Below are 26,876 nucleotides of genomic sequence, written 5' to 3' on the forward strand. Positions count from 1 at the left end.
GTGACCAACAGGCAGTGCTGTGATTCCTCCACAGAGTGGGTGGGTGACCAACAGGCAGTGCTGTGATTCCTCCACAGAGTGGGTGGGTGACCAACAGACAGTGCTGTGATTCCTCTACAGAGTGGGTGGGTGACCGACAGGCCGTGCTGAGATTCCTCTACAGAGTGGGTGGGTGACCGACAGGCAGTGCTGTGATTCCTCCAGAGAGTGGGTGGGTGACCAACAGGCAGTGCTATGATTCCTCCACAGAGTGGGTGGGTGACCAACAGGCAGTGCTATGATTCCTCCAGAGAGTGGGTGGGTGACCGACAGGCCGTGCTGAGATTCCTCTACAGAGTGGGTGGGTGACCGACAGGCAGTGCTGTGATTCCTCCAGAGAGTGGGTGGGTGACCAACAGGCAGTGCTATGATTCCTCCACAGAGTGGGTGGGTGACCAACAGGCAGCAGGAATGACAGGGCCCTGAATGAAATAAGTGTGCAACTGGATACCCAGTCGTAGCTGTTGGCAACACGGGAACCCCTCCCCTCTCTGCATGCTTTCATTGGGCTAGTCATGTTTCACGGTAAGCCTCTCCCTTCTCTCAGCTCCATCTCTTTATTGAACTATCCTCTTTCACAAAGAGCCAGCGTGTGCCGCCGGCCACAAAAACAATACCTTATCAAAAATCCTTTTGACCCAAGCTAAAATAAGGCTCATGATAAATCATTAAACAGCAGCTGAGTTGTTCCTACAGAGAGTGTGTGTGTGTGTGTGCATGTTTGTGTGGCTATTTACCACCACAAACCTATGCTGGCACTAAAACCGCACTCAACGAGCTGAATAGTGTCATAAGCAAACAAGAAAATGCTCATCCAGAGGCGGCACTCCTAGCAGTGATTTTAATGCAGGGAAACTGAAATCAGTTTTACCACATTTCTACCAGCATGTCCCCTGTGCAAAAAAATTCTAGATCACCGTTACTCCACACACAGAGACGCATACAAAGCTCTCCCTCACCATCCATTCGGCAAATCTGACCATAAGTATATCCTCCTGATTCGTGCTTACAAGAAATAATCAAATTAGAAGTACCAGTGACCTGCTCAAAGGGAAGTGGTCCGATGAAGTGGATGCTAAACTACAGGACTGTTTCACTTTCACAGACTGGAATATGTTCTGGGATTGCTGGCATTGAAGATTTTACCACATTAGTCACCGGCTTCATTAATAAGTGCAATGACTATGACGACGCCCCCACAATGTGACCATATGTACATATGCCGATTACAGGCAACATTCGCACTGAGCTAAAGGCTTGAGCTGCCACTTTCAAGAAGCGGCACACTTATAAGAAATCCCTCTGCGACCTCCGACAAGCCATCAAACAGGCAAAGCATCAATATAGGAGTATGATCGAATCATACTACGCCAGCTCTGACACTCTGTCAGATGTGGCAGGGCTTGCAAGTGATCACGGAGGGATTACAGAGGGAAACCCAGCCGCGAGCTGCCAAGTTGACACGAGCCTACCAGACGAGCTAAGTGCCTTCTATGCTCGCTTCGAGGCACTCAACACTGAACCATGCATGTTCTGTACGACTGTGTGATCACGCTCGCCAAAGCCGACGTGAGTAAGACCTTTAAACAGGTTAACATTAACAAGGCCGCAGGTCCATACGGATAACCAGGATGCGTACTCAGAGAATGCTCTGACCAGCTGGCATGTGTCTTAGCTGATATTTTCAACCTCTCCCTGACCCTTTCTGTAATACCTACAGTACATGTTTCAAGCAGACCACCGTAGTCCCTGTGCCCAAGAACACCAAGGTAACCTTTCTAAATGACTATCGTCCCATAGCACTCACATCTGTAGTCATGGAATGCTTTGAAAGGCTGGTCATAGCTCACATGAACACCATCATCCCAGACACCCTGGGCCCAATCCAGTTCGCATACCGCCCCAACAGATCCACAGATGATGCAATCTCTATTCTCTACTCCACACTGCTCTCTCCCACCTTGACAAGAGGAACATCTACGTGAGAATACTGTTCATTGACTAAAGCTCAACACTAAGCTAAGGACCCTGGGACTGAACCCCTCTTTCTGGAAGTGAATCCTGGATATCTTGACGGGCCGCCCCCAGGTGGTGAGGGAGGGCAATACCACATCTGCCATGCTGTCCCTCAACACAGAGGCCATTCAGAGGTGTGTGCCTAGTCACCTCCTTTACTACCTGTTCAACAACCATCATTAAGTTGCTGATGACGGTGGTGAGACAGCCTATAGGGAGAAGGTCAGAGACCTGGCAGTGTGGTGCCCGGACAACAACCTCTCCGTCAACATCAGCAAGACAAAAAAGCTGATCGTCAACAAGACAAAGAAGCTGAGATAAAGGGCCGAGAATGCCCCCATTCACATCAACTGGACTGTAGTGGAGTGGGTCGAGAGCTTCAAGTTCCTCTGTGTCCACATCACTAAGGATCTATCATGGTCCAAACACACCAACACAATCGTGAAGAGGGTACGACAACACCTCTTCCCCCTCAGAAGGCTGAAAAGGCTTGGCATGGGCCCTCAGATCCTCAAAAAGTTCTACAGCTACACCATTGAGAGCATCTTCACTGGCTGCATCACTGCTTGGTATGGCAACTGCTCGGCATCCGACTGCAAAGCGCTAAAGAGAGCAGTGCATACGGCCCAGTAGATCACTGGGGCCGAGCTCCCTGCCATCCAGGACCTCTATACCAGGCCGTGTCAAAGGAAAGCTTTAGAAATTGTCAAAGACTCCAGCCACCCAAGTCATAGATTGTTCTCTCTGCTACTGCATGGCACGCAGTACCGATGCACCAAGTCTGGAACCAAGAGGACCCTGAACAGCTTCTACCCTCAAGCCATAAGACTGCTAAGTGGTTAGTTAAATAGTTAACCAAATATCTACCCAGACTATCTGCATTGACCGTTTTTTGTCTCATCACATATGCTGCTGTTACTGTTTATTATCTATTCTGTTGCCTAGTCACTTTATTATATTGGAGGTAGATGTACGGCCTCGTACCCCTGCACATTGACCCTGTGTACATTATATATTCAAGTTACTTATTGTGTATTTATTATTACTTTTCTGTTAAGCATTTCACTGTCAATTTACATCTGTTTGTTAAGAAACATGTGACAGAAAATTTGATTTGATTTATTTTTGTATGTGTCTGTGTGTGTGTTACCTGTCTGGGAATGGCTCCATGGTACCAGGCGTGGCTGCATGGCTCCTCACTGGCCATTTTCAGCTCTTCCTCCAACTCTTTGCGTAGTTTCTCCGGCGGGCCCTCCATTATGTACTTGTCCCTGGAGAACTGCACATAGACAGGAACAACAGCTTCTTTCAGTACTGGGATCCTCACAGACATGGATGCGCACTGCACTGGCTGTCTGCTCCTGTCTGTGTGGTAAACCTTTTAAATGTAACTCTCCCTCTACTGTATCTACCTCACACGTTCTCTTTCTCTTTCTTTTTCTCTCTCCCTCTCCTTCTCTCTGTGTAAGCAATGTGTCATACATGGCTCTCCTCCCCTCTTTGTGTTCTGGGCTGTAATTTCCCAGAGCCACACCATGCCGAAGGCTCTACCTGCCTCTGCTTTGACTGCTGTGTCATATCCTGGTCTCTTTGCCACGCCCCTCTGCCCCGCCCCAGCGAGAGGCCTCAGGGCGGAACACAACAAAACACACCTACCTCTACCTCCCTCACCTGACTGCTGTGACACACTCACTCATATAGAGTGCAGTGTGTATACAACCAATAAACTTTTATTTTATTTTATTTGACAGAGTCCAGTATGCCGGGCTGTTGTGACACACTATGATTTACAAAACCTATCCTCCTTCACAATCATAAGACTTCCCCTACACACTCTTTTTTTACCTTCATTTAACTAGGCAAGTCAGTTATTTTCAATGACGGCCTAGGAACAGTGGTTTAACTGCCTTGTTCAGGGGCAAAACAACAGATTTTTACCTTGTCAGCTCGGGGATTCAATCTGGCAACCTTTCGGTTACTAGTCCAACGCTCCAACCACTAGGCTAGCTGCATGTCCTGCATTGAGTTTTGTAAACACATTACAAAAGGGATTGGTCTGTTGTTGTGCAACCTCTGTCTGCCCGCAATATACCAGTATCTATGTCGATAAATGATCAGAGTAATACTGAAATTTCCCTCCTGTGGCGCCACTCGTGGGATTAAACCGAGCTTCAGTTTTCTACTTCATTAACTAGAGGTCCAGGTGACCCAGCCAGAACAACACACTCCTTAATGTTTTATAATTGTGTTGCTCTTTAAACAAACCCCCTGGAGATGGCAGGCAGGATTAGACTCTGGAGGAAATTACTGTAGCCATTGTGTTATTTTAGATGTTGGCACCAAACCTGCAACTTTCCAAAACACAATCTGAGGATTACTAGGGGCTGCCAAGACCTGGTTCATAAAGAGATGGAGAGGTAGAGGAGGTTGTGGGAGGAGGGAGTTGATTGGCTATTCAGCATTGACCCTAAGGGTGAGTGATGACCAGTAGGATTATTGTGTTACATCAACTCAATACCTTTCTCCAGTGACCAATATTATACTTGGTTTTCTAATAAATTGTTGTTTGTGTACAACCTCTGCATTAACCTTACTTGCCTAGTGCCATCTTTGTCCCTGCACACTACAACAATGATCTTTCTGGGAATATTGACAATACAGATGAACATTGATCAACAACAATGATGTAATATGACAATGGCCTTCGGGACAGAAACTCTTCACAGCTGTGTTTTTCCCTTTAAGGGACTGGGACATACAGTATCATATACCCATTTGTCCCCTTCTAAAATAGCATGAGGCCTTCTTGACATTGGCTAACTGTTAGGACTGCACAGTGTTTTGCCTATCTGACCACTTCTAGAAGCAGTGACGCGGTATTGTGCCGAGCTTAACAGGCTATTTGTTTCCACTGTTTAACCCACGGCTAAATATGTTAGACTGCGTTCACCTTCGACCCCAGAGAGAACATCCGGAAGGACTGTAAATTTGAGTTTTCTGTTGTGGCCGACAGAATTATATGCCAAATAAAACTGAAGTAAGGCTCCAGGAAATTGTGTTTTATTTTTGCGGGTGGAGGGGGTAAGCATTGGAAACTCAAGCTTGAGGTAATATGGAGCTATTTATTTTAGAAGTGTCGTTCCATGTCAATTCAGCAAGCCATGACACCCACCATCTCAGATTGCTATGAAATCATTTCTGTAGTTTGAAACAGATAAGATTAGCATTCCTGCAACATTATTCTGTTGAAGTATAATTTGATCTCTGAGAAATTTTGCTAATTCATTGCACCCAAATTTGCCATTTATAGGATTCATATAATATTCAATACATATAGTACCTAAAATCTGATTTGGACCAAACGTGTTTCTAACAATGAGTAAGAGGTGAAGAATCCAAAGAAATGGTCAAAAGCCACCCACAGACCCCACACGCTAATTCCACCCTAACAAGAGTAAACAGTATCAGTTCCCTATGTATGACCAGTAGTATGGAGCTGCGGCTCAGAGTATTATTTCTTCATCCTATGAAACGTATTCTCAGTGAATTTGGTGATGTTTTCTTTTCCCTATTCAGAGGAATTATTCAGTGAAGTTGTTAGGTTTATGTCTCATCCTACATCCACCAGGTTCTGATAAAATTATATTTCAACCAAATAATGTTAACAGGAATGCTAATCATATCTGTTTCTAACATCATCAACAATTCTAGAACAATCTGAGATGGTGGGTGTTGAAATCCTCTTTCTTGTGCTTTTTGAGGTGGAACGACCTAGCAGAGAGCTAATTAAGTGGACTGAATCACTGTCAGCTATGGGCTGCTGCTACTGTTTTATATCTGTATATATATATTTAGTCTGTCTGTTCCGTTGGAGAGACAGTGGACCTGCTGCTCATCAGATTAAAATAGGTTTTATATGTTTCAAAGACTATTGAAAAGATAGTCTAGGGTTAAACTTCCTCTAGTGAGGTTATGGGTGTCTGTGCCTGAGACTCTCCACGAGAGAGCCTCATATTGAAGCATAAGCCTATCCATATGCATAGCCTGCATGCTAAACTTAGATTGGTGGGAAATGTATGCAAGGAAAAGTCTTGTAAATGTCATGACAGAAGCAGTGAATATTCTTCTTACACTGCATCCTTCGCTGGCAGGCTGTCTCTCTCACTCTGCTTTACTGTGGAAGTGCACACATGCTTGCACAGACACACACAAACATACCCTGGGCGAGGGGGGCTGTCAACAGCCTGTCAGCCATGTGTGATTCCTGCATGGCCCAACGCTCCCCAAGAAACGGCCCACTAGCCCTGGGGAAGCTGAGGATCGAGAGAGCTGGCATCTCACAAACACATTCAAGCTGAGCCAGAGTCAGATATTCTATATCCTCGAAAGCTATAAGCCTAGAAGTCAAAACTAATGATAGAATTATCCATAGTGGTTGAAACAAGCTTAGCCTTATCACAGCAGTAAAGCAGTGTGAAGAGTTTTACACAATCTCCAGGGGGATGTTACATAACAACAGTCTAAATGTAATTAGCACAATAAAAAAATCCCCATCAAAATATGTCTGTTTAAGCTGGAGATATTTTTTTAATGGACTGCGTCTCCATCCACTGCATCCACCGCTTTCCGCCTCTGCGTTGGAAGGAGGCAGAGCTACAGCGATGTTTGTCAGACCAGGAGACACCCCTAAAATCTGTCTTCTCACAAAAACTTCTGTAGTGTACGAACCATTTGGGCAACAAACTAATATGATCCCTCTATGGAAAGATGAGACTCTCACGAACATGATGACGTTCTCCGTTTTGCAAGCATCACGGGACTCGTATGAAGTCGGTACTGCCGATCTGACAACTACTGTCTCTAGTGTCTGAACAGTTTGGGCTACACACTACAATAATATGACCGCATCATCATCGAAAGGTGGTATTTTTTATATTTAATATTCTTCAAAGTAGCCACCCTTTGCCTTGATGACAGCTTTGCATACTCTTGGCAATGGTGATTGCGTCATCGGTGGATCTGTTGGGGCGCTGTACACCTGGACAAGAGGAAAACCTATGTGAGAATGCTGTTCATCGACTACAGCTCTGCTTTCAACACCATAGTGCCCTCCAAACTCGTCACTATGTTCAGGGTCCTGGGTCTGAACTCTGTGCAACTGGGTCCTAGACTTCCTGACGGGCCGACCCCAGTTGGAGAGGGTAGGCAGCAACATCTCCGCCACGCTGATCCTCAACATGGGGGGCCCCCCTGTACTCCCCTGTGCTCAGCCCCTCCTGTACTCCCTGTTCACCCATGACTGCATGGATACGCAAGACTATAACTCAGTCATCAAGTTTGCTGACAACACGACAGTGGTAGGCCTGACAATGATGAGACAGCCTACAAGGAGGAGGTTAGAGCTGTGGCGGAGTGGTGCCAGGAAGTAACCTCTCTTTCAGTGTAAAAAACAACTAAGGAGCTGATCGTGGACTGCAGGAGACAGAAGAGGGAGCACCACCCCATCCACAACGACGGGGCCTCGCAAACATCTATGGATGCACCATTGAGAGCAAGCATTCTGTCGGGCTGCATTACAGTTTGGTACGGCAACTGTGCCACCCTCAATAGCATGGGCAGGGTTTTCGAATAACAGATTACATGTAATGGATTACAAAAAAACTGTAATCTGTTACGTTACCAACAAAAAGATTGTAATCAAATTACAGATACTTTAGAAAAACTAGATGATTACTTCTAGGATTACTTTTAAATTCATAAAGGATGGTTGCGGAAAAAATAGTTGACACCTTTCTGTTTTCTCTGACATTCAAATCAGCATTCAAAAAAGGCGCAAATTTAAGTTTGCTTCGCCTGAGTGAGTCTGATTAGAAGTCACTGACCACTATGATGACACACAATATGCTTTTGATGGATTGTGGGAAAAGAGCATAAATGGGCTTTTGTAGGCTACAGACCAGGCTATGTCTTCCAATGGTGTGACTAATGTCGGTATCCAAAGATTATCCAACTTGAAGAAACGCCTAGAGGTAAGGACGACCGCGGTAGTCTAGCCTACGGGGTGATATTATTATTGATATCTACATAGCACATTGATGTGAATCACACTACTGCCCTCTCATTTAGGTATTTGCGCCTTACATATTGTAGTTGTTGTGGATGGCTGTTCACAAATGTATATGTATATTTTAAACCAACAATGGTGGAATTGAAGAAGTTTAAGCTGCCTATCAATCTTTTTTTATGTCCATAGGCCTAGCAGACACATGTTCAAACTCACACACTTTTGATAGACTTAAACAGTTGCAAGTTATAGATATATCAAAGTGTCACCAATGTAAACAATAGGCCTATAGCAAATGCAGCATATGGCATACATTTTTCACATGCAAATAACACTTTTCGGTAGTGCTCAAAGCACGCCATTCCATGTGAGCAACATTGTTTTTCAACTCGAAGCAATTAACCCAATCAGTCTTCCATGACAACAAAATAAACAACAGAGTAGTAAGTACTTCATTTGTGTGTTATGCTCAGGTAAAACAATTTGGCGAATCTACATTCCCATATTTCCTATTCTTGAAGTTCAAGGGGTATTCAATTCATTCGAATGACTGGAAATCTGACAGATTTTTTTTTATAAATGTAAACATATAGCAATGGTTTAGAAGAAACCTACATAACCAACCTATAAAGTAAAATACAACATCCATTTATGGCCAGCCATAGATTTTATCCTGCAATAGATTTTGTTAAATTTGTAATATGAATTTTTGTCTTCTAATACCCTTTAAGGGGAAAGTAATCTAAAACTAACTGAAAGTAATCAGATTACAGTACTGAGTTTGGTGATCCAAAAGTTAAATGACTAATTACAATTTTGGACAAGTGACTATTAACTATAATGATTACATTTAGAAAATAACATAGCCTACCCTGCGCATGGCCCTCCAGAGGATGATGCGGTCAGTCCAATGCATCACTGGGGGCACGCTGCCTGCCCTCCAGGACATTTACAACACTCGTTGTCAAAGGAAGGCCAAGAAGATAATTAAGGACCTCAGCCACCCAAGCAACAGTCTGTTCACTCTGCTACCATCTTGCAGGCAGAGACAGTGCAGGTGCATCAGATCCAGGACAGAGAACACTGAGAAAAAGCTTCTAACACCATCAGACTTTTGAACAGCCATCCCTAGCCAGCTACCTGCCCGGCCCTGCACCTTGAGACTAATGCCTGCGTATATAGTCATTGAACGCTGGTTACCTCGTATTCTGTTAATATACTGTTGTTTACTCACTGTGTATGTATATACTGTATTCTCAACATAGCTCATCCTAATATACCTACTGCTCTACATACTATTTTCTTTTCCAGATGATATACTGTCTATATACACCGCATATTTATGTACTTTGGATTGTTATTTCTTGATGTCTTGTTTTGATGTTTTTGATTAGTCACGTATTTCTCTTGTATGTGCGCGACATTATACTGCAGTGTTGGAAATGTAACACGCACTTCGCTATAACACCTGCTAATATGTGGACGCGACCAATAAACTTTGATTTGATGTTGATGCCATCCAGTGAGAATACGATAGGATAACAATACAGGCCAGTATGGTATTTTACTGCCCTGAACAACCAACCAGAATCATATCTATGGCTCGAGCATTAGCCTCTGTCACAGGCTTTGAGGCATCAACACGTGTTTGTCACATGACCCAGTACCATATATGTTATTCCCATGGATACGGTGGCCAGGGTGAACCCATTGTTCACCATGGCCACCGTATGTGTGGTATGTGTCAGAACTGTCCCGTGTCGTTGTGATAAAGACGCTGGCATGCTTTGGCGTGTACCCCCAGATGGTACAACAGGTCAGTCGTTGAACTAAGTAATGAAGAGTATAATAAGACATTGACCGCCTAAAAAAAACAGTCAGTCTACTGCTTCAAATATCTTTCATCTGGACAGGCCTGAATAGTGTGCAATGCAATATTACATAGAATACCACAGCACAACATGGCCCTGAAATACCACAGCACCACATGGCCCTGCAATACCACAGAAAAGGAAGCAAACATAGCCTATGGCCACTATGTCAATGATGTAATGTAAATCCTAAAAAATCTCACTGAAATAAAAAATGAAGTAGCTATAACTCATAAAGCGGTGAAAGTTTTGCCCAGTATGGAAAAGTTCTCATCCTTCCATCTCCACCCATTGGGTATTTATACATGTCATGTATATATAGAGACTTACAATCCCAGGCCCAAGCAGGGGAGCACAGCCTGAAATAACCACTGAGGGCACTGGCATTGTACTGAAGGATGGCCCGAGGCAGGGCAGGCAGGCAGGCATACTCTCTCCATGTTGTCAACAGTCTGTAGACCCAGCCAACACCCTTAAGCCACAGAATTACAGTGACCAGACACTCCATACCCAGACAGCAGCCTGGGAAAAGTATCTTTCCAGGAGCTGTTTGTCTTTGCTTCTGTCTTTCCTTTTTTCAATTCATGACATAATACTACCAAAGACCTTCAACCTCCATTCACACTCACAAAGCTCCTTCTCTCCCTCCCCTCGACACTTAGCCCAGTTGAATTAAGGACGTTTTATAGCGGTATGGGGAACTTGACGCCAACTGAACACACGCATCTTAATTGGGGAGGATGGGCTCATGGTAATGGCTTGAGTGGAATCAGTGGAATGGTATCGAATACATCAACCACATGGTTTCCATGTGTTTGATGCCATACCATTTGCTCCGTTCCAGTGATTATTATAAGCTGTCCTCCCCTCAGCAGCCTCCACTGCAACTGAAGTAGATTTTCTTGGCATCTCGTGGCTTTTCAACAGCACTGAGGAACCACTTTACGACGTTGAAGAATTACAGCAGGCCCTGGTTCACATAGCTGTCCAATGAGGAAATCAACTCTTAACCTGAGTTTAAAAATAGCTCTGGTATAATTACTCCTGAGGAGCCTGATGATACGATGGACAGAGTTAATCCCTCCATCAGGGTAACTACATTATTCCATTTCTGTTAGTCACATGTCTGTGGAACTTGTTCAGTTTATGTCTCAGTTGTTAAATCTTACGTTCATACAAATATTTACACGTTACATTTGCTGAAAAGAAACGCAGTTGACAGTGAGAGGACATTTCTTTTTTTGCTGAGTTTATATTAGCCCACACAGGTACAAGGATGCACTTTCATGCTAGGTTTAGGAGCTCATATTGAAGCTTATAGAGGCCCCAACTGATGTATGGAACCATCTTAAAATGATCTACTTTGGTTTAGATACAAGCATCATGAAACCTATAACACAAATTAATTTGACTTAGTGATTTCTTTTTACCTAACTTGCTTACCACTTTCTCCATGTGGTTTATTCCTTCACAGACTACACAACATTATGATCTCTTCCTAAATATCCGGTCAAATGATACATTTTGTGTATGGTTTCCTAGAAACAAGGGTGGCTCAACTTACCCCTTTGGCTCAACTCACTCCCTCTCCCCTATGCCTGAATGTTCACACATTTGCATGACTGATCATGGGGTGGCTTTTTAAAGACCTTCTCTTTACTGTCCATGTCATCATCGTGGAAAGCACCCATCCATGTTAGACGGACTCTCAATCATGATTGCATCGAGTGCATATCTCTGGCTGGGCTTCATCACATTACCCTGCTGCCATTCCCTAAGACAGTTAAGTGGTGTTACTGTCATCTTCATCCGGATTGCTAGCTTAAAGACACAACCTCCAGAAGGATACAGAGCCAAACACAGTGGGATAGTTGCAGAAGTGCCATCCTTCCAGATGAAAATGGGACACAGTCATTTGTTTGTTTTGAGGGCATGGCTGTGAGTTACTGGACATGGTTCAGGTTCATTGTGTGATTTAATGACTTGAGGAAATGGGGATGTGTTTAGTGGGTTCTCCTCAGAGAGCTGGCCCCTCCAGCTCTTGCTCCAGATGATGTGAACTGCAGCGGTTCGTCAGAAGTAAATCTCTATGGGTTAAAACAAGGGGTTGTTCTGAACAGAACCATACTTTCTTTTGTTCCGTTCCACTGTTCCGACCAGCAAAATCAAGTTCTGAACTGGTTCAAATCCCCCAAAAAGTACCGGTTTAAATTGTTCCTTTATAAACCCCTGAAATCATTTCATTTTCTTTTACATTTAGCTCGACATTGAATTACTTCACCAATCATGCGGTACGGATATAGCAGCTTGCTATGGAGCTGGCAGGCTATAGCTCAATGAGTTGCTTACATGTGTGATGGAAAGACAAGTGTAGGGTGCAAGATGAGTGCGAGAGGGTGGAAGAAGAGGCTTTGCTTAAAGTGCTGGGCATCTTGTGATGACATGCATTATCTGAATTAGGCCCACGGAATTATACCTACGGAGGAGTGGCTTCTATGGAGGAACTTTGAATTCCTTTGAACTTTAACGTTGGCTTAGCTCTGGACCAGAGAGGCTAGCTAGCTAACAAGCTTGTGTGTGCAGAGCGGCACCAGAATTAAAAACACATCTTACCTATTTGTAGTTAATAAATCCAATATTAAATGTGATAACTGTAGTATCCCTAACTAGAATTTAAAAGTGAATACATTCTAATAAAAATATCTTCTGAATCATGCTTGCAAGGCTATTAAACAAGCTAAGCGTCAGTACAGAGACAAAGTAGAATCTCAATTCAACGGCTCAGACACAAGAGGCATGTGGCAGGGTCTACAGTCAATCACGGACTACAGGAAGAAATCCAGCCCAGTCACGGACCAGGATGTCTTGCTCCCAGGCAGACTAAATAACTTTTTTGCCCGCTTTGAGGACAATACAGTGCCACTGACACGGCCTGCAATGAAAACATGCGGCCTCTCCTTCACTGCAGCCGAGGTGAGTAAGACATTTAAACGTGTTAACCCTCGCAAGGCTGCAGGCCCAGACGGCATCCCCAGCCGCGCCCTCAGAGCATGCGCAGACCAGCTGGCCGGTGTGTTTACGGACATATTCAATCAATCCCTATACCAGTCTGCTGTTCCCACATGCTTCAAGAGGGCCACCATTGTTCCTGTTCCCAAGAAAGCTAAGGTAACTGAGCTAAACGACTACCGCCCCGTAGCACTCACATCCGTCATCATGAAGTGCTTTGAGAGACTATTCAAGGACCATATCACCTCTACCCTACCTGACACCCTAGACCCACTCCAATTTGCTTACCACCCAAATAGGTCCACAGACGATGCAATCTCAACCACACTGCACACTGCCCTAACCCATCTGGACAAGAGGAATACCTATGTGAGAATGCTGTTCATCGACTACAGCTCGGCATTCAACACCATATTACCCTCCAAGCTCGTCATCAAGCTCGAGACCCTGGGTCTCGACCCCGCCCTGTGCAACTGGGTACTGGACTTCCTGACGGACCGCCCCCAGGTGGTGAGGGTAGGCAACAACATCTCCTCCCCGCTGATCCTCAACACTGGGGCCCCACAAGGGTGCGTTCTGAGCCCTCTTCTGTACTCCCTGTTCACCCACGACTGCGTGGCCACGCACGCCTCCAACGCAATCATCAAGTTTGCGGACGACACAACAGTGGTAGGCTTGATTACCAACAACGACGAGACGGCCTACAGGGAGGAGGTGAGGGCCCTCGGAGTGTGGTGTCAGGAAAATAACCTCACACTCAACGTCAACAAAACTAAGGAGATGATTGTGGACTTCAGGAAACAGCAGAGGGAACACCCCCTATCCACATCGATGGAACAGTAGTGGAGAGGGTAGCAAGTTTTAAGTTCCTCGGCATACACATCACAGACAAACTGAATTGGTCCACTCACACAGACAGCATCGTGAAGAAGGCGCAGCAGCGCCTCTTCAACCTCAGGAGGCTGAAGAAATTCGGCTTGTCACCAAAAGCACTCACAAACTTCTACAGATGCACAATCGAGAGCATCCTGGCGGGCTGTATCACCGCCTGGTATGGCAACTGCTCCGCCCTCAACTGTAAGGCTCTCCAGAGGGTAGTGAGGTCTGCACAACGCATCACCGGGGCAAACTACCTGCCCTCCAGGACACCTACACCACCCGATGTTACAGGAAGGCCATAAAGATCATCAAGGACATCAACCACCCGAGCCACTGCCTGTTCACCCCGCTATCATCCAGAAGGCGAGGTCAGTACAGGTGCATCAAAGCTGGGACCGAGAGTCTGAAAAACAGCTTCTATCTCAAGGCCATCAGACTGTTAAACAGCCACCACTAACATTGAGTGGCTGCTGCCAACACACTGACACTGACTCAACTCCAGCCACTTTAATAATGGGAATTGATGGGAAATGATGTAAATATATCACTAGCCACTTTAAACAATGCTACCCTATATAATGTTACTTACCCTACATTATTCATCTCATATGCATATGTATATACTGTACTCTATATCATCGACTGCATCCTTATGTAATACATGTATCACTAGCCACTTTAACTATGCCACTTTGTTTACATACTCATCTCATATGTATATACTGTACTCGATACCATCTACTGTATCTTGCCTATGCTGCTCTGTACCATCACTCATTCATATATCCTTATGTACATATTCTTTATCCCCTTACACTGTGTATAAGACAGTAGTTTTGGAATTGTTAGTTAGATTACTTGTTGGTTATTACTGCATTGTCGGAACTAGAAGCACAAGCATTTCGCTACACTCGCATTAACATCTGCTAACCATGTGTATGTGACAAATAAAATTTGATTTGATTTGGTATTATCAGTAGGGCTGAGAATGACGCTACAGTGGACAGCAGCTGTTTTACAGGCAACTGACCAATTCTGCTATTTTGTGTGTTTTGTTGCACTGTTGTTAACTTTTTTTTGTATGTACATAATGTTTCCACCATCGTTTCCTGTGACAGAAAAGAGTTCTGGATATCAGAACAGTGATCACCAACCTCGACTGGGATGAAAATTTCTACTTCAACAAGTCGGAGGCGCAGGACATACTGCTCACCCCAGACCAGAGAGGCCGACGTGTGGGCACCTTAACAAAACTACGTCAGCGAGTACATAAACCACTTCTACCCTCAGTTCTATTAGCGAATGTACAATCACTGGAAAACAAACTGGACGAGCTCCGGTCGAGACTATTCTATCGGGACCTGAAAAACTGTAAAATCCTATGTTTCTCAGAGTCGTGGCTGGAAAAGGACATGGATAATATATAACTAGCTGGTTTTTCTATGCATCGGTAGGACAAAACGGCATGAAGGATAAGATGTAGACCAGGTATTCCCAAACTGAGATACGCGCCATCGGGGGTACACCAAATAAAAATGTGATTCACAATTTAAAAAATACCAGTATTTTCAAAACAGTCCATTTATATTTTCCAACGGGGCTATAAATTCGGGTGAGGTTTTTTTTCTCGCCTGAGTAGCCTCGTTTCACTGCCAAAAATAAAATTAAACCATCTAGTGTTCAGCAAAAAAACAACAATGTCAAATACAGGTAGCCTGGTCAAATAATTTGCATCCAATCACATTACCTGTTACTCTCCCGCAGGAGAGAGTCACATTACCTGTTACTCTCCCGCACTCTACCACTAATGGTCCGTAAGTAGCCAAACGTAGCTGCTGCTCATGTTGGTCTCTGTACTGATGTCTCAAAAGCCACGACAGAGAGACCTAGGGAAGTGGTAACGCTCGTGCAAGCAGTTGCTCCCGACGCCACTTGGGTACACTGCAACGTCCATCAATAAGCTCTTGCTGCCAAGGGAATGCCTGACAGTTTGAAAGACGTTTTGGACACTACAGTGAAAATGGATTAACTTTGTTAAAGCAAGGCCCCTGAACTCTTGTGTTATTTCTGCACTATGCAATGATATGGGCAGCAACCATGGAACGCTTTTACAACATAAAGAAGTCTGTTGGTTTTCAAGGGGCAAAGGATTGACACATTTTTTTAAAATTGAGAGACGAGCTTAAAGTTTTCTTTATTGACCATCATTTTCACTTGTCTGACTGCTTGCATGATGATGAGTTTCTCACACGACTGGCCTATCTCGGTGATGGTTTTTTGGCTTATCTGGGCGATGTTTTTTCTCTCCTGAATGATCTGAATCTAGGATTACAGGGACTCTCCGCAACTATATTCATTGTGCGGGACACAATTGAGGCTATTGAGGCTACGATTAAGAAGTTGAAGCTCTTTGTCTGCATTAACAAGGACAACACACAGGTCTTTCTTTTGTGTGCAAATGAACTCAAGCTTACGTCAAATGTGATATAGTGAAGCACCTGAGTGAGTTGGGTGTGCAAATAAGCAGGTACTTTCCCAAAACGGATGACACAAACAACTGGATTCATTATCCATTTCATGCCTTGCCTCCAGTCCACTTAATGATATCTGAACAAGAGATCCTCACCGAAATTGCAACAAGCGGTTCTGTGAAAATGTAATTTATTCAGAAGCCAATGCCAGATTTCTGGATTGGGCTGCGCTCAGAGTATCCTGCCTCGGCAAATTGCGCAGTTAAGACACTGATGCCCTTTGCAACCACGTACCTATGTGAGAGTGGTTTCTCGGTCCTCACTAGCATGAAAAATAAATACAGGCACAGAATGTGTGTGTATAATGATTTAAGACAGACTCTCCAATACAACCCAACAAACATTGCAGAGTTATGTGCATCCTTTCAAGCACACCCTTCTCATTAACCTGTAGCGAGTTATTCACAATTTTCGATTAATAAATAAGGTTTTATATGTAAGAGGGTTAAATAAAGAGAAAAATTATTATACAAAATGATGGCAAAAACAACATTTGAGAGTGCGCTGACCATGGTGCTAGAGGGGGTATGCAGCTGGAGGTTGAATGTTTGAAGGGGTACGGGACCATGAAAACTTTGGGAACCACTGATGTAGACCAAACTATTTACCAAGAGAGTTTACACCTATATTTTTTGTAGCTCTATGTAGTCTATTTACAACCACAAACCAATGCTGGCACGAAGACCTCACTAAATGAGCTGTATACACCATAACTAAAAAAGAACACACTCATCCAGAGCCGGCTCTCCTAATAGCCTGTGATTTTAATGCAAGGAAACTGAAATCCATTTTATCTCATTTCTACCAGCATGACACCTGTGCAACTAGAAACTAGGTAATCTTTACTCCACACACAGAAATGCATACAAAGCTCTCCCTTGTCCTCTATTTGGTAAATCTGACCATAACTCTATCCTCCTGATTCCTGCTTACAAGCAAAAACTCAAACAGGAAATACCAGTGACGTGTCCAATATGGAAGTGATCCGGTGAAGTGGATGCTAAGCTACAGGACTGTTCCGCTAGCACAGACTGGAATATGTTCCGGGATTCATCCGATAGCATTAAGGAATTTACTACATCAGTCACCAGCTTCATTAATAAGTGCATCGATGACGTCGTCCCCACAGTGACCATACATATATATCCCAATCAGAAGCCATGAATTACAGGAAACAACCACACTGAGCCAGCCACAGCTGCCTAGTGACGTAAGCCTACTCTCACTTCAAGGCAAGCAGCACTGAATCATGCATGAGAGCACCAGCTGTTCCGGATGACTGTGTGATCACGCTCGCCATAGCTGGTGTGAGTAAGACCTTTAAACAGGTTAACATTCACAAGGCTGCACGGACTGACGGATTACCAGGATGCGTACTCAGAGCATGTGCTGACCAGCTGGCAAGTATCCTATATGTTACCTATATGTTTCAAGCAGACCACCATAGTCCCTGTGCCCATAGTAACCTATCTAAATGACTCATCTGTGATGAAAGGCTTTGAAAGGTTGATCATGGCTCACATCAACACCATTATCCCAGACACCCTGGACCCACTCCAATTTGCATACCACCCCAACAGCTCCACACATAGCACAATCTCTATTGCACACTGTCCTTTCCCACCTCGACAAGAGGAACACCTATGTGAGAATGCTGTTCATTGACTACAACTCAGCTTTCAACATCATAGTGCCCCCCAAGCTCATTACTAAGATAAAGACCCTGGGACTGAACACCTCCCTCTGCAACTGGATCCTGGACTTCCTGATGGGCTGCAGCCAGGTGGTGAGGGTGGGCAACAACACATCCACCACGCTGACCCTCAACACGGGGGCCCCTCAGAGGTGCGTGCTTAGTCCCCTCCTGTTGTCCCTATTCACCTATGACTGAGTGACTGCGCACGACTCCAACACCATTATTAAGTTTGCTGACGGCACGCCGGTGGTAGGCCTGAACACAAACGGCAATGAGACTATAGGGAGAAGGTCCAGAGACCTAGCAGTGTGGTTCCAGAACAACAACCTTTCCCTCAACATCAGCAAGACAAAGAAGCTGATCGAGAACAACAGGAATCAAAGGGCAGAGCACAGATCCCCATTCACACTTATCCCACCAGACATGCCACCAGGGGTATTTTCACAGTCCCCAAATCCAGAGCAAATTCAAGAAAGCATACAGTATTATATATAGCCCTAATTGCATGGAACTTCCTTCCATCTCATATTGCTCAAATAAACAGCAAACCTGATTTCAAAAAGCAGATGAAGCAACACCTCGAGGCACAACGCCTCTCCCCTATTTGACCTAGATAGTTTGTGTGTATGCATTGATATGTAGGCTACGTGTGCATTTACAAAAATGTTTTATGTAGTTCTGTCTTTGAGCTATTCTTGTCTGTTGATGTTCTGCATTATGTCATTCTGTATTGTGTTTTGTGTGGACCCCAGGAAGAGTAGCTGCTGCTTTTGCAACAGATAATGGGGATCCTAATAAAATACCAAATACATTAACAGAGCTGTAGTGGAGCGGGTCAAGAGCTTCAAGTTTCTCTGTGTCCACATCACTAAGGATCTATCATGGTCCACACACACAGTCATGAAGAGGGCATGACAATGCCTCTTCCCCCTCAGGAGACTGAAAAGATTTGGCATGGGCCCCCAGATCCTCAAAATGTTATACAGCTGCACCATTAAGAGCATATTGACTGGCTGCATAACCTCTTGGTATGGCAGCTGCTTGGCATCTGACTGCAAGGCGCTACAGAGGGTAGTGCATACGGCCCAGTACATCACTGGGGCCAAGCTCCCTACAATCCAGGACCTCTATACCAGGCGATTTCAGACAAAGACCCTAAAAAGACTCCAGCCACCCAAGTCATAGAGTGTTCTCTCTGTTACTGCACAGCAAGCGGTACCGATAAACAAAGTCTGAAACCAACAGGGCCCTGATCATCATCTACCCCCAAGCCATATGACTGCTAAATAGTTAGTTAAATATTTAACCAAAAAGCTACCTGGGCTACCTGCATTGACCTTTATTGCACTAACTTTTTTGACTCATTACATACGCTGCTGCTACTGTTTATTATATGTCACTTTAGTCCTATTTATATGTACATATCTACCTCAATTACCTCGTACCCCTGAACAGGGACTTGAATCTGGTATCCTGTGTATGTAGCCAAGTTATCTTTACTCATTGTATATTTATTATTACTTTTATTATTACTTGCTCTACTTTTCTATTATTTCTCTATTTCCTTTCTCTCTGCATTGGGAAGGGAAGGGCCTTTTAGTAAGCATGGCATTGTTAGTCTACACCTGTTGTGTATGAAGCATGTGACAAATACAATTTTATTTGAGTAGGTTACAGCTATGCTTCGGAGGGGAAGGGCCTGGTAGCCTACACATACACACCTGGAAAAGATTTTCAGCTGGCAGGCAGATGCTGGAAAAGGTTTCTGATTCACATAGGGAGGGCTTTGCATAGGCGCTTTGTTGCGTTTTTTGTGGGACTGGAAAAAAATGCCCGGAACATTAAAGAACGTTATTAACCGGTTCCCATGCTTTTAAATAACTGTTCTGTTCTGGAACTTTACAGATCACTTTTGTTCCCGGTTCTCGTTCTATTCCTTGAAAATGTTTGTTATTTTCCGTTTTTGGGTTCTGTTCCCTGAACCACTTCCAACCCCTGGTTTTAACCGGGTTCTGGCTTACTATGGACCTCTGAGCTTTGTCTTTGAGATTATGATTATGAACCGCCATGACCTTGCCCCATATTAATCTCTGTGAGTATGAATGATTTCTCAGAATAAAATAGAATATATACAGAAGAAAAATACCAACGCAACATGCAACAATTTCAACTATTTTATTAAGTTACAGTTCCTATAAGGAAATCAGTCAATTGAAATAAATTAATTAGGCCCTAATCTCTGTATTTCACATGACTGGGCGCCAGCCATGGGTGGGCCTGGGAGGGCATAGGCCCACCCACTTGTGAGCCAGGCCAGCCAATCAGAATGAGTATTTCTTTCCCACAAAAGGGCTTTATTGCAGACAGAAATACTCCTCAGTTTCATCAGTTGTCAAAGAGGCTGGTCTCAGACCAGGCTCAGTGGACCCTACAGTCAGGCTCCTATTAAGCTTTTGATCACGCGGCCATGTTCCGGGTTGCCGCTGAAAATAACATTGACTTATACACTGACACGATGAGAGGAGGAAACCATCAGTCCCAGAGGTTAAGGAAGATAGGGGGTAGTTAATGGTCTTTCATGGCATTTCTATCACTCATCTGTGATTTGATGCGTGGGCTCACCCTTCCTGTGTAGGGGTAAAGCGATAGGATGCCCTGATGGACCTATCTCTGTCTGAGGCCCTTCAGGAGACCTACTGCAGTCCACTGACCATCCATTATCCCCTCTCCTGTTTATGACTACTGGGCTCCATGGCTCCATAGCCCTGTTCATCTACATCAACATATTGGTAATATGATGCCCAGTAGCAGGACAAATCCACACAGGAAAGCATGGGAAGTGATGGATATGGAGGAGGCCCTGAGCTGCTTTGAACTCATCCTTAATGCCCACATTTCTCCGAAGCTGCATGGTTCTGATCGGTGGTCTAACTTGTCACTATCTAAAAGATTAAAGCTTCCTTCACAGAGTTTTTTTTGGCCATTTGAAAGACCTTATTGTTTAGATAGAGTAGAATAATATGTGCTTTTGAGTCCACCTTAGCTGCGTTAAATCAGCACCTTCCTGGGGCTTCTCTCTTAACTCCGCCCCACTTCCCCAAAGCGCACCACTCAGGGCTCCACTCAGGCCCCAGCTCAGCGCTGGCATCCTGGGGAGGGACCCAAGGCAGCTGGGCCAGATCACTGGAGACGCGGGGTGGTCATCTTTAATGTTTCCTCAAGCGCAGAGCAGTTGAACTACAGAGCGAACAGGCTTAACCCCATGGGACGGAGGAGCTGGAGGCTCCCTGGCTGAAACAGAGGGAGCTGAGGAGTACAAAACGAAAAAATCCCTAAGGGATAGAAAGAAAGAGAACAAGAGAAAGAAAGAAAGATAAACAGGAAAATAGAGAAATAACAGGATTGAGATGATAGGGAATTGTTGGTCAGACAGCAGCAGGCTTAATTGAAGCGAGAGAGTAAATTGTCAGAGATTTGACACACACCTGTCTGTAATGACGTTAGGTACTAATAGTGATGGACGGGCTTCAGCCATGCTGTTTGAGCACCTCAGACTGCTTCTGTCAAGGGGCTGATGTGATGACACTCTGCACCTCACTCCCATGCTGTTCTACACAGCTTCAAACCTCTGTGTGGAGAGCTATGAGTGTGAGTGTGTGTGTGGTTGGTTGGTTCTTCTATCCTTTATCCTTGTGTGGACCTACAATCCCCCAAAGTCCCCACAAAGATAGTGAAAAATCGAAATTCTCTCTCGTGGGGACATTTCCCACATCCCCATGAGGACAAAGGCCATTTTAAGTTTAGGGGTTTGGTTTAAGGTTTGGGTTACAGTTAGGGTCATGGTTAGAGTTAGGGTAAGGGGCTAGTGATTGGTTTAGGGTTAGAAGTTAGGTTTAGGGTTAGGGTTACGTGTTAAGTGTAGGGTTAGGGAAAATAGGATTTTGAACGGAAATAAATTGTAGGTCCCCACGAGGATAGAAGAACATAATGTGTGTGTTATAATGGGACAGTGCATATTGCATCAGTATAGGGTGTTAATAGAGATGAGTGATGTATGTAAGTGAGCAAGCCTGTTAATCTACACTGGCCTTCTAGAGTGTGTGTGGGCTTTGCACCCTCAGCATACAGATACTTGGCTCTACATGGTTGTCCTCCACTCCCAGCTGTGCTGCTGAGCTGCCTTGGTCCTTTAATAGTGCTAAGTCTAAAGCTGCAGTTGGGTGTTGTTTTCATGGAGAGGAAATTAGTGAGATGTCTTTCAGTAGTTACAGTAGCTTGGCCTATATCCTCTCACATAGCACAGGCCCCTGTGTAATTCTCCCTCTCTCTCTCTCTCTCTCCCTCTTCAATGACCCCTTGCACCAGAGCCCAGAGCCCCAACACTGCCCACTGTGTTCCCCCCGTGACCCCCTCCTCCGACCCCCACACACAGACCAGCCTGTCCGAACAACCCCTAGAGCTATTTTAAGCCTGGGCCAAACAAAACAGAGCCCATGTCTTAGCTAGCAGACTTCCCGGACTCTCTGGGGTCCGTTGGGTTCAACTGGCCAGATGCGAGGAACCACAAATTGTGGGCTATTTTGGGGGGAAATATCTCCCCTTAAGATGATGGGGCGGCAGGGTAGCCTAGTGGTTAGAGCATTGGACTAGTAACCGGAAGGTTGCAAGTTCAAACCCCCGAGCTGACAAGGTACAAATCTGTCGTTCTGCCCCTGAACAGGCAGTTAACCCACTGTTCCTAGGCCGTCATTGAAAATAAGAATTTGTTCTTAACTGACTTGCCTAGATAAATAAAGGTAAAATTAAATTTAAAAAATAGTCAGATGGATCATAGACTTGTACAAAACATGCCATTTTCCACTATGGGTGACGATGAGAGAGGTTCACAGAAGAAAAGAGAGAGAGAATTCAATAGCCCTACCTCCTGTTGATAGATGAGTGTGAGAGACCGTAGACGATGATGATGGGCCTGTTCTCCCTGTGGCTAACACCGATGAGCTTTGGGACAGTAGCCCTCCAGGGAAAAGTCACTTCAATCTACAAGCTTTTCACTCATATGCAGTTTAGCTGTTGCAGCTATTATTACAACCCACTTGTATTAAATAATGTGCATGTACAAAGGATAGCTCTATTACAGAGTACTGTACGGTACAGGGGGTTGTACAAGGGGTTCAGCCAGCCAAGAATAATTATCAGAACTGATAATGGCTATTAATAATGTCAGAATTTTGGTCCATCTCATGACCCCCTAGCCCTTCTGGAGTTACAGGCCCACATTACTTCCATAAACACGGTTGGGACAGATATAGGGCCTCACTATTTCAAGCCTCACCATCAATTCACTTAATGTCACTGCAACAATTCCCTCTGATGACATAAAAGGCAGAAAACTTCAATGAGACAGAGTAAAAACAAGTCCTACTTTGGACAAAGGAAAGTGAAAAGAGCATTTAAATAACCCAGCCTAACCTCAAAGACGTAACATAGTAAATGTGAATCTGTGACACTCAAACTAGTATGATATGTTACACTTGGTATGGTTACATAAGACAGAAGGTTGCTTAAGGGGGAGGTTGGACAGGACCCAAATGTGTGGTCGAATCACATCACGGACAACTTTAGCATTTTAGCTAATTAGCAACTTTGCAACTACTTAGCATGTTAGCTAACCCTTAACCCCTAACCTTAACCCTAAACCCCTAACCTTAACCTAGTTAACGCTAGCTACAACAAAATGTAATTCATAACATATTGTACAAATTGCAATTCGTAATATACGATATGAATTGCAATTCGTAATATATCATACAAATTGTAATTCACAACTTACCATACGAAATGGATGATGGACATCCACAAATTAATATATACCATATGCAACGTAACCTATCATACTAAATGGAGGGAGACATATTTATATTTACTATGTTACCTCTATTCCTGAGTCCAGGTTGAATAACACAAGCTAATGGAATGTGAATTCATGCTAACTCAAATACACTGATATTTACAGATGAGATCTCACACATTTATTTGAGTGCAAGGGCACAGTCACACACACACACACACACACACACACACACACACACACACACACACACACACACACACACACACACACACACACACACACAATAACAGATCACAAACACACTTAGCATCACTATCCAGCTCCAGAAAGTCGTCACATGGAGTGGGGTGTCTGGCAGACGTCTTCACTTACTATAATGAAAACAGTCATATATCTAAACAGTATGTCTTGGTTGGGACAATAAAAACCAACTAGCACCCACTGACTAGGCTATTTAAAGCTTTGACACAGACATATGGGCCAGGCAGCACAGAGCATAGAAAAACACAAAAAGAAAGTAAAAGTTCTCTCTATCCCACATCAGAGAAACAATCCACATGGACCAGTTAATACACGATAGATTGTGAGAAAAAAACATGTTAAGCACTCCCACAGTCCACAGAGGACACATTCATCATATCCAAATACCCAGGCTAAAGTAAGGGATCAAGGATAAAGCCTCCTTTTAAAGGAGCAACTGATGATTCATTTAAATTACCATCGGATAAGCCTGTTAGCCCAAAACAAAGCTTTTAAGAGTAAGATTACAGGGGACGAATCAGAGACTTTTCCTTTCACTAAAGTACAGAAGTAATTACAGGAAGTACAGCGCATGCCATTCAGATTACCTGGGTTTAAAACATGCAATACACTGATTATGTTATAATGTGAATGCTACTGTGTGAACAGGTGACACAATGCCTGTCTGTCTGTCACTCACCTTGGCCCCGATGACAGAGCTCTTCTGGTAAAAGCAGCACAGGGCTGCAGTTAAGGTCCTCAGAACATTGCATCTCTCCGACATCTCTCACCCCTCTCACAGTAAAAGCCACTCCAAGAAACTGTCTCAAAAACTACAGAGATTCTCAGTTAGCATTCACTTCTTTTGCACCAGGGGTGTGAACATGGTAGCAGCTCACTCTGTGGCTCTCTCTCTCTAGTCTCTCTCTTTTTCAGTCGAAGCAGTTCTGTTCTCTGTGCGCTACACAGTGAACACACCACACCATGCTGCTTCACTCAGTCCCGGAGCTCCATGTATGGAGCTTTGGAATCCCCATGTGATTTTGCTCTCCCGCAAATGAAATCTTAGCCAGCTGGGAGAGAACTACCTCTACCTCTACTGCCTCTGGCTCTACTAAGACTAACCCCCAGCAACCCCCTCTCACCACTGGCTGAGTTTAGAGAAAGAGAGAGAGGGGGGTAGAAAGTGAGAGAGAGATGGGGAGGGGGAAGGTCAAAAGCGAGAGAGAGAAAGAGAGGGGAGAGAGAGAGAGAGAGAGAGAGAGAGAGAGAGATGGAGAAGGCCGAAAGCGAGAGAGAGAAAGAGAGGGAGAGAGAGAGAGAAGCTGCTCTGTGTTTTTTTGAAGCCCCCTACCCCTACCAACAGTGCTGCTCTGATTAACACACCAACAGAGAGAGGGGGTAAAAAAAGATTGAGAGAGAGAGTGAAAGAGAGAAGCTGCTGTGTGTTTTTCTGAAGCCCCCTACCCCTACCAACAGTGCTGCTCTGATTAACACACCATCAGAGAGAGGGTAAAAAGAATGAGAGAGAGAAGCTGCTGTGTGTTTTTCTGAAGCCCCCTACCCCTACCAACAGCACTGCTCTGATTAACACACCATCAGAGAGAGGGGGTAAAAAGATCGAGAGAGAGAGAGAGTGAAAGAGAGAAGCTGCTGTGTGTTTTTCTGAAGCCCCCTACCCCTACCAACAGCACTGCTCTGATTAACACACCATCAGAGAGAGGGGGTAAAAAGATCGAGAGAGAGAGAGAGAGTGAAAGAGAGAAGCTGCTGTGTGTTTTTCTGAAGCCCCCTACCCCTACCAACAGTGCTGCTCTGATTAACACACCATCACCACACACATTCTATGAGCCTCTTCTGCTCTTTTAACATACTGGTGTTTTAAACTGTGGAGGTATTTTGGTTTGTTTTAAATTAAAAGATGCATCTGTTCTGTTCATCTCAGAAAAATAGGAAACTCTCTACAAAGGAAGACAGATGTGTGTAATGCAACCAAATCCAGGTCAAATAGGTGAAAATATCTGCAGTTGAGAATAAAAGTGATATAAAACTAAGCTTTAAATCAGTCAGGTCGGACATAACCTGTGTTGTTGAAGAGAAAAATAAGGAAATAATCTGGTTTCTGAAGGCTCTATTCAATCAGATCTGTTTTATCCTCCACAAAGAAGTTATTTCGCGGTGTCTGAGGTGGAACTGCTTTAGAGCTGTCAAATCCACAAGCGGCTCCTGGTATTACACCTAAAGCGGACATTGCCATTGGCTGCACAGAGTCACATTAAGAGAAATCCCATGCGGCCTTCTTTACAAGTTTGAACCCTGGAATGTGAGATGTAATCTACACCTTGATTAGGCTGATCGAAATCCTCATTATTTCGTTCAATGATTTCAAATTTAAGCGTCATTATTTCTATAAAGCCTAAACTTTCCTGTTCTGAACTTCTAACGCAAATGGGACTGTTGTGGCTTTGTGACAATGATCAAGAGCATCTGCTCACCGTTTTGACAGCTCCGAAGCAGTTTCACCTCTCACACCGCCAAAACATAAACTATGTGGGTGTGGGCTATCGCTGGTTAACGCTTGATCTGATTAAATCTAGGCATTAGTCTGTATTTGTCTCTTGGAACAACCATTGAGAAGAATGTAGAGCATTCAGATGTGGACCGAGGAGGGGAACAGGAG

General features: G+C 44.3%; 1 protein-coding gene across 2 annotated transcripts in view; it reads right to left on the minus strand.

Annotated features, from left to right (window-relative positions):
• Window positions 1-26,876, minus strand: part of LOC112250990 (breast cancer anti-estrogen resistance protein 3) — a 61,356-nt gene that overhangs the window by 8,668 nt on the left and 25,812 nt on the right. Inside the window, exons 1-2 of one of the 2 annotated variants that reach the window (XM_024421579.2) lie at window positions 24,897-25,276; window positions 3,206-3,334 (exon numbers count right to left, since the gene is read on the minus strand). In XM_024421579.2, coding sequence (XP_024277347.1) covers window positions 3,206-3,334; window positions 24,897-24,980 — 213 coding nt within the window. In that variant the 5' untranslated portion in view covers window positions 24,981-25,276. Of the gene's footprint in view, window positions 1-3,205; window positions 3,335-24,896; window positions 25,277-26,876 lie in introns of those variants that run through there. The other variant, XM_024421578.2, reaches the window with a different exon arrangement.

The sequence above is a fragment of the Oncorhynchus tshawytscha genome, linkage group LG05 (assembly GCF_018296145.1).
Source record: "Oncorhynchus tshawytscha isolate Ot180627B linkage group LG05, Otsh_v2.0, whole genome shotgun sequence".
Lineage (NCBI taxonomy): Eukaryota > Metazoa > Chordata > Actinopteri > Salmoniformes > Salmonidae > Oncorhynchus > Oncorhynchus tshawytscha.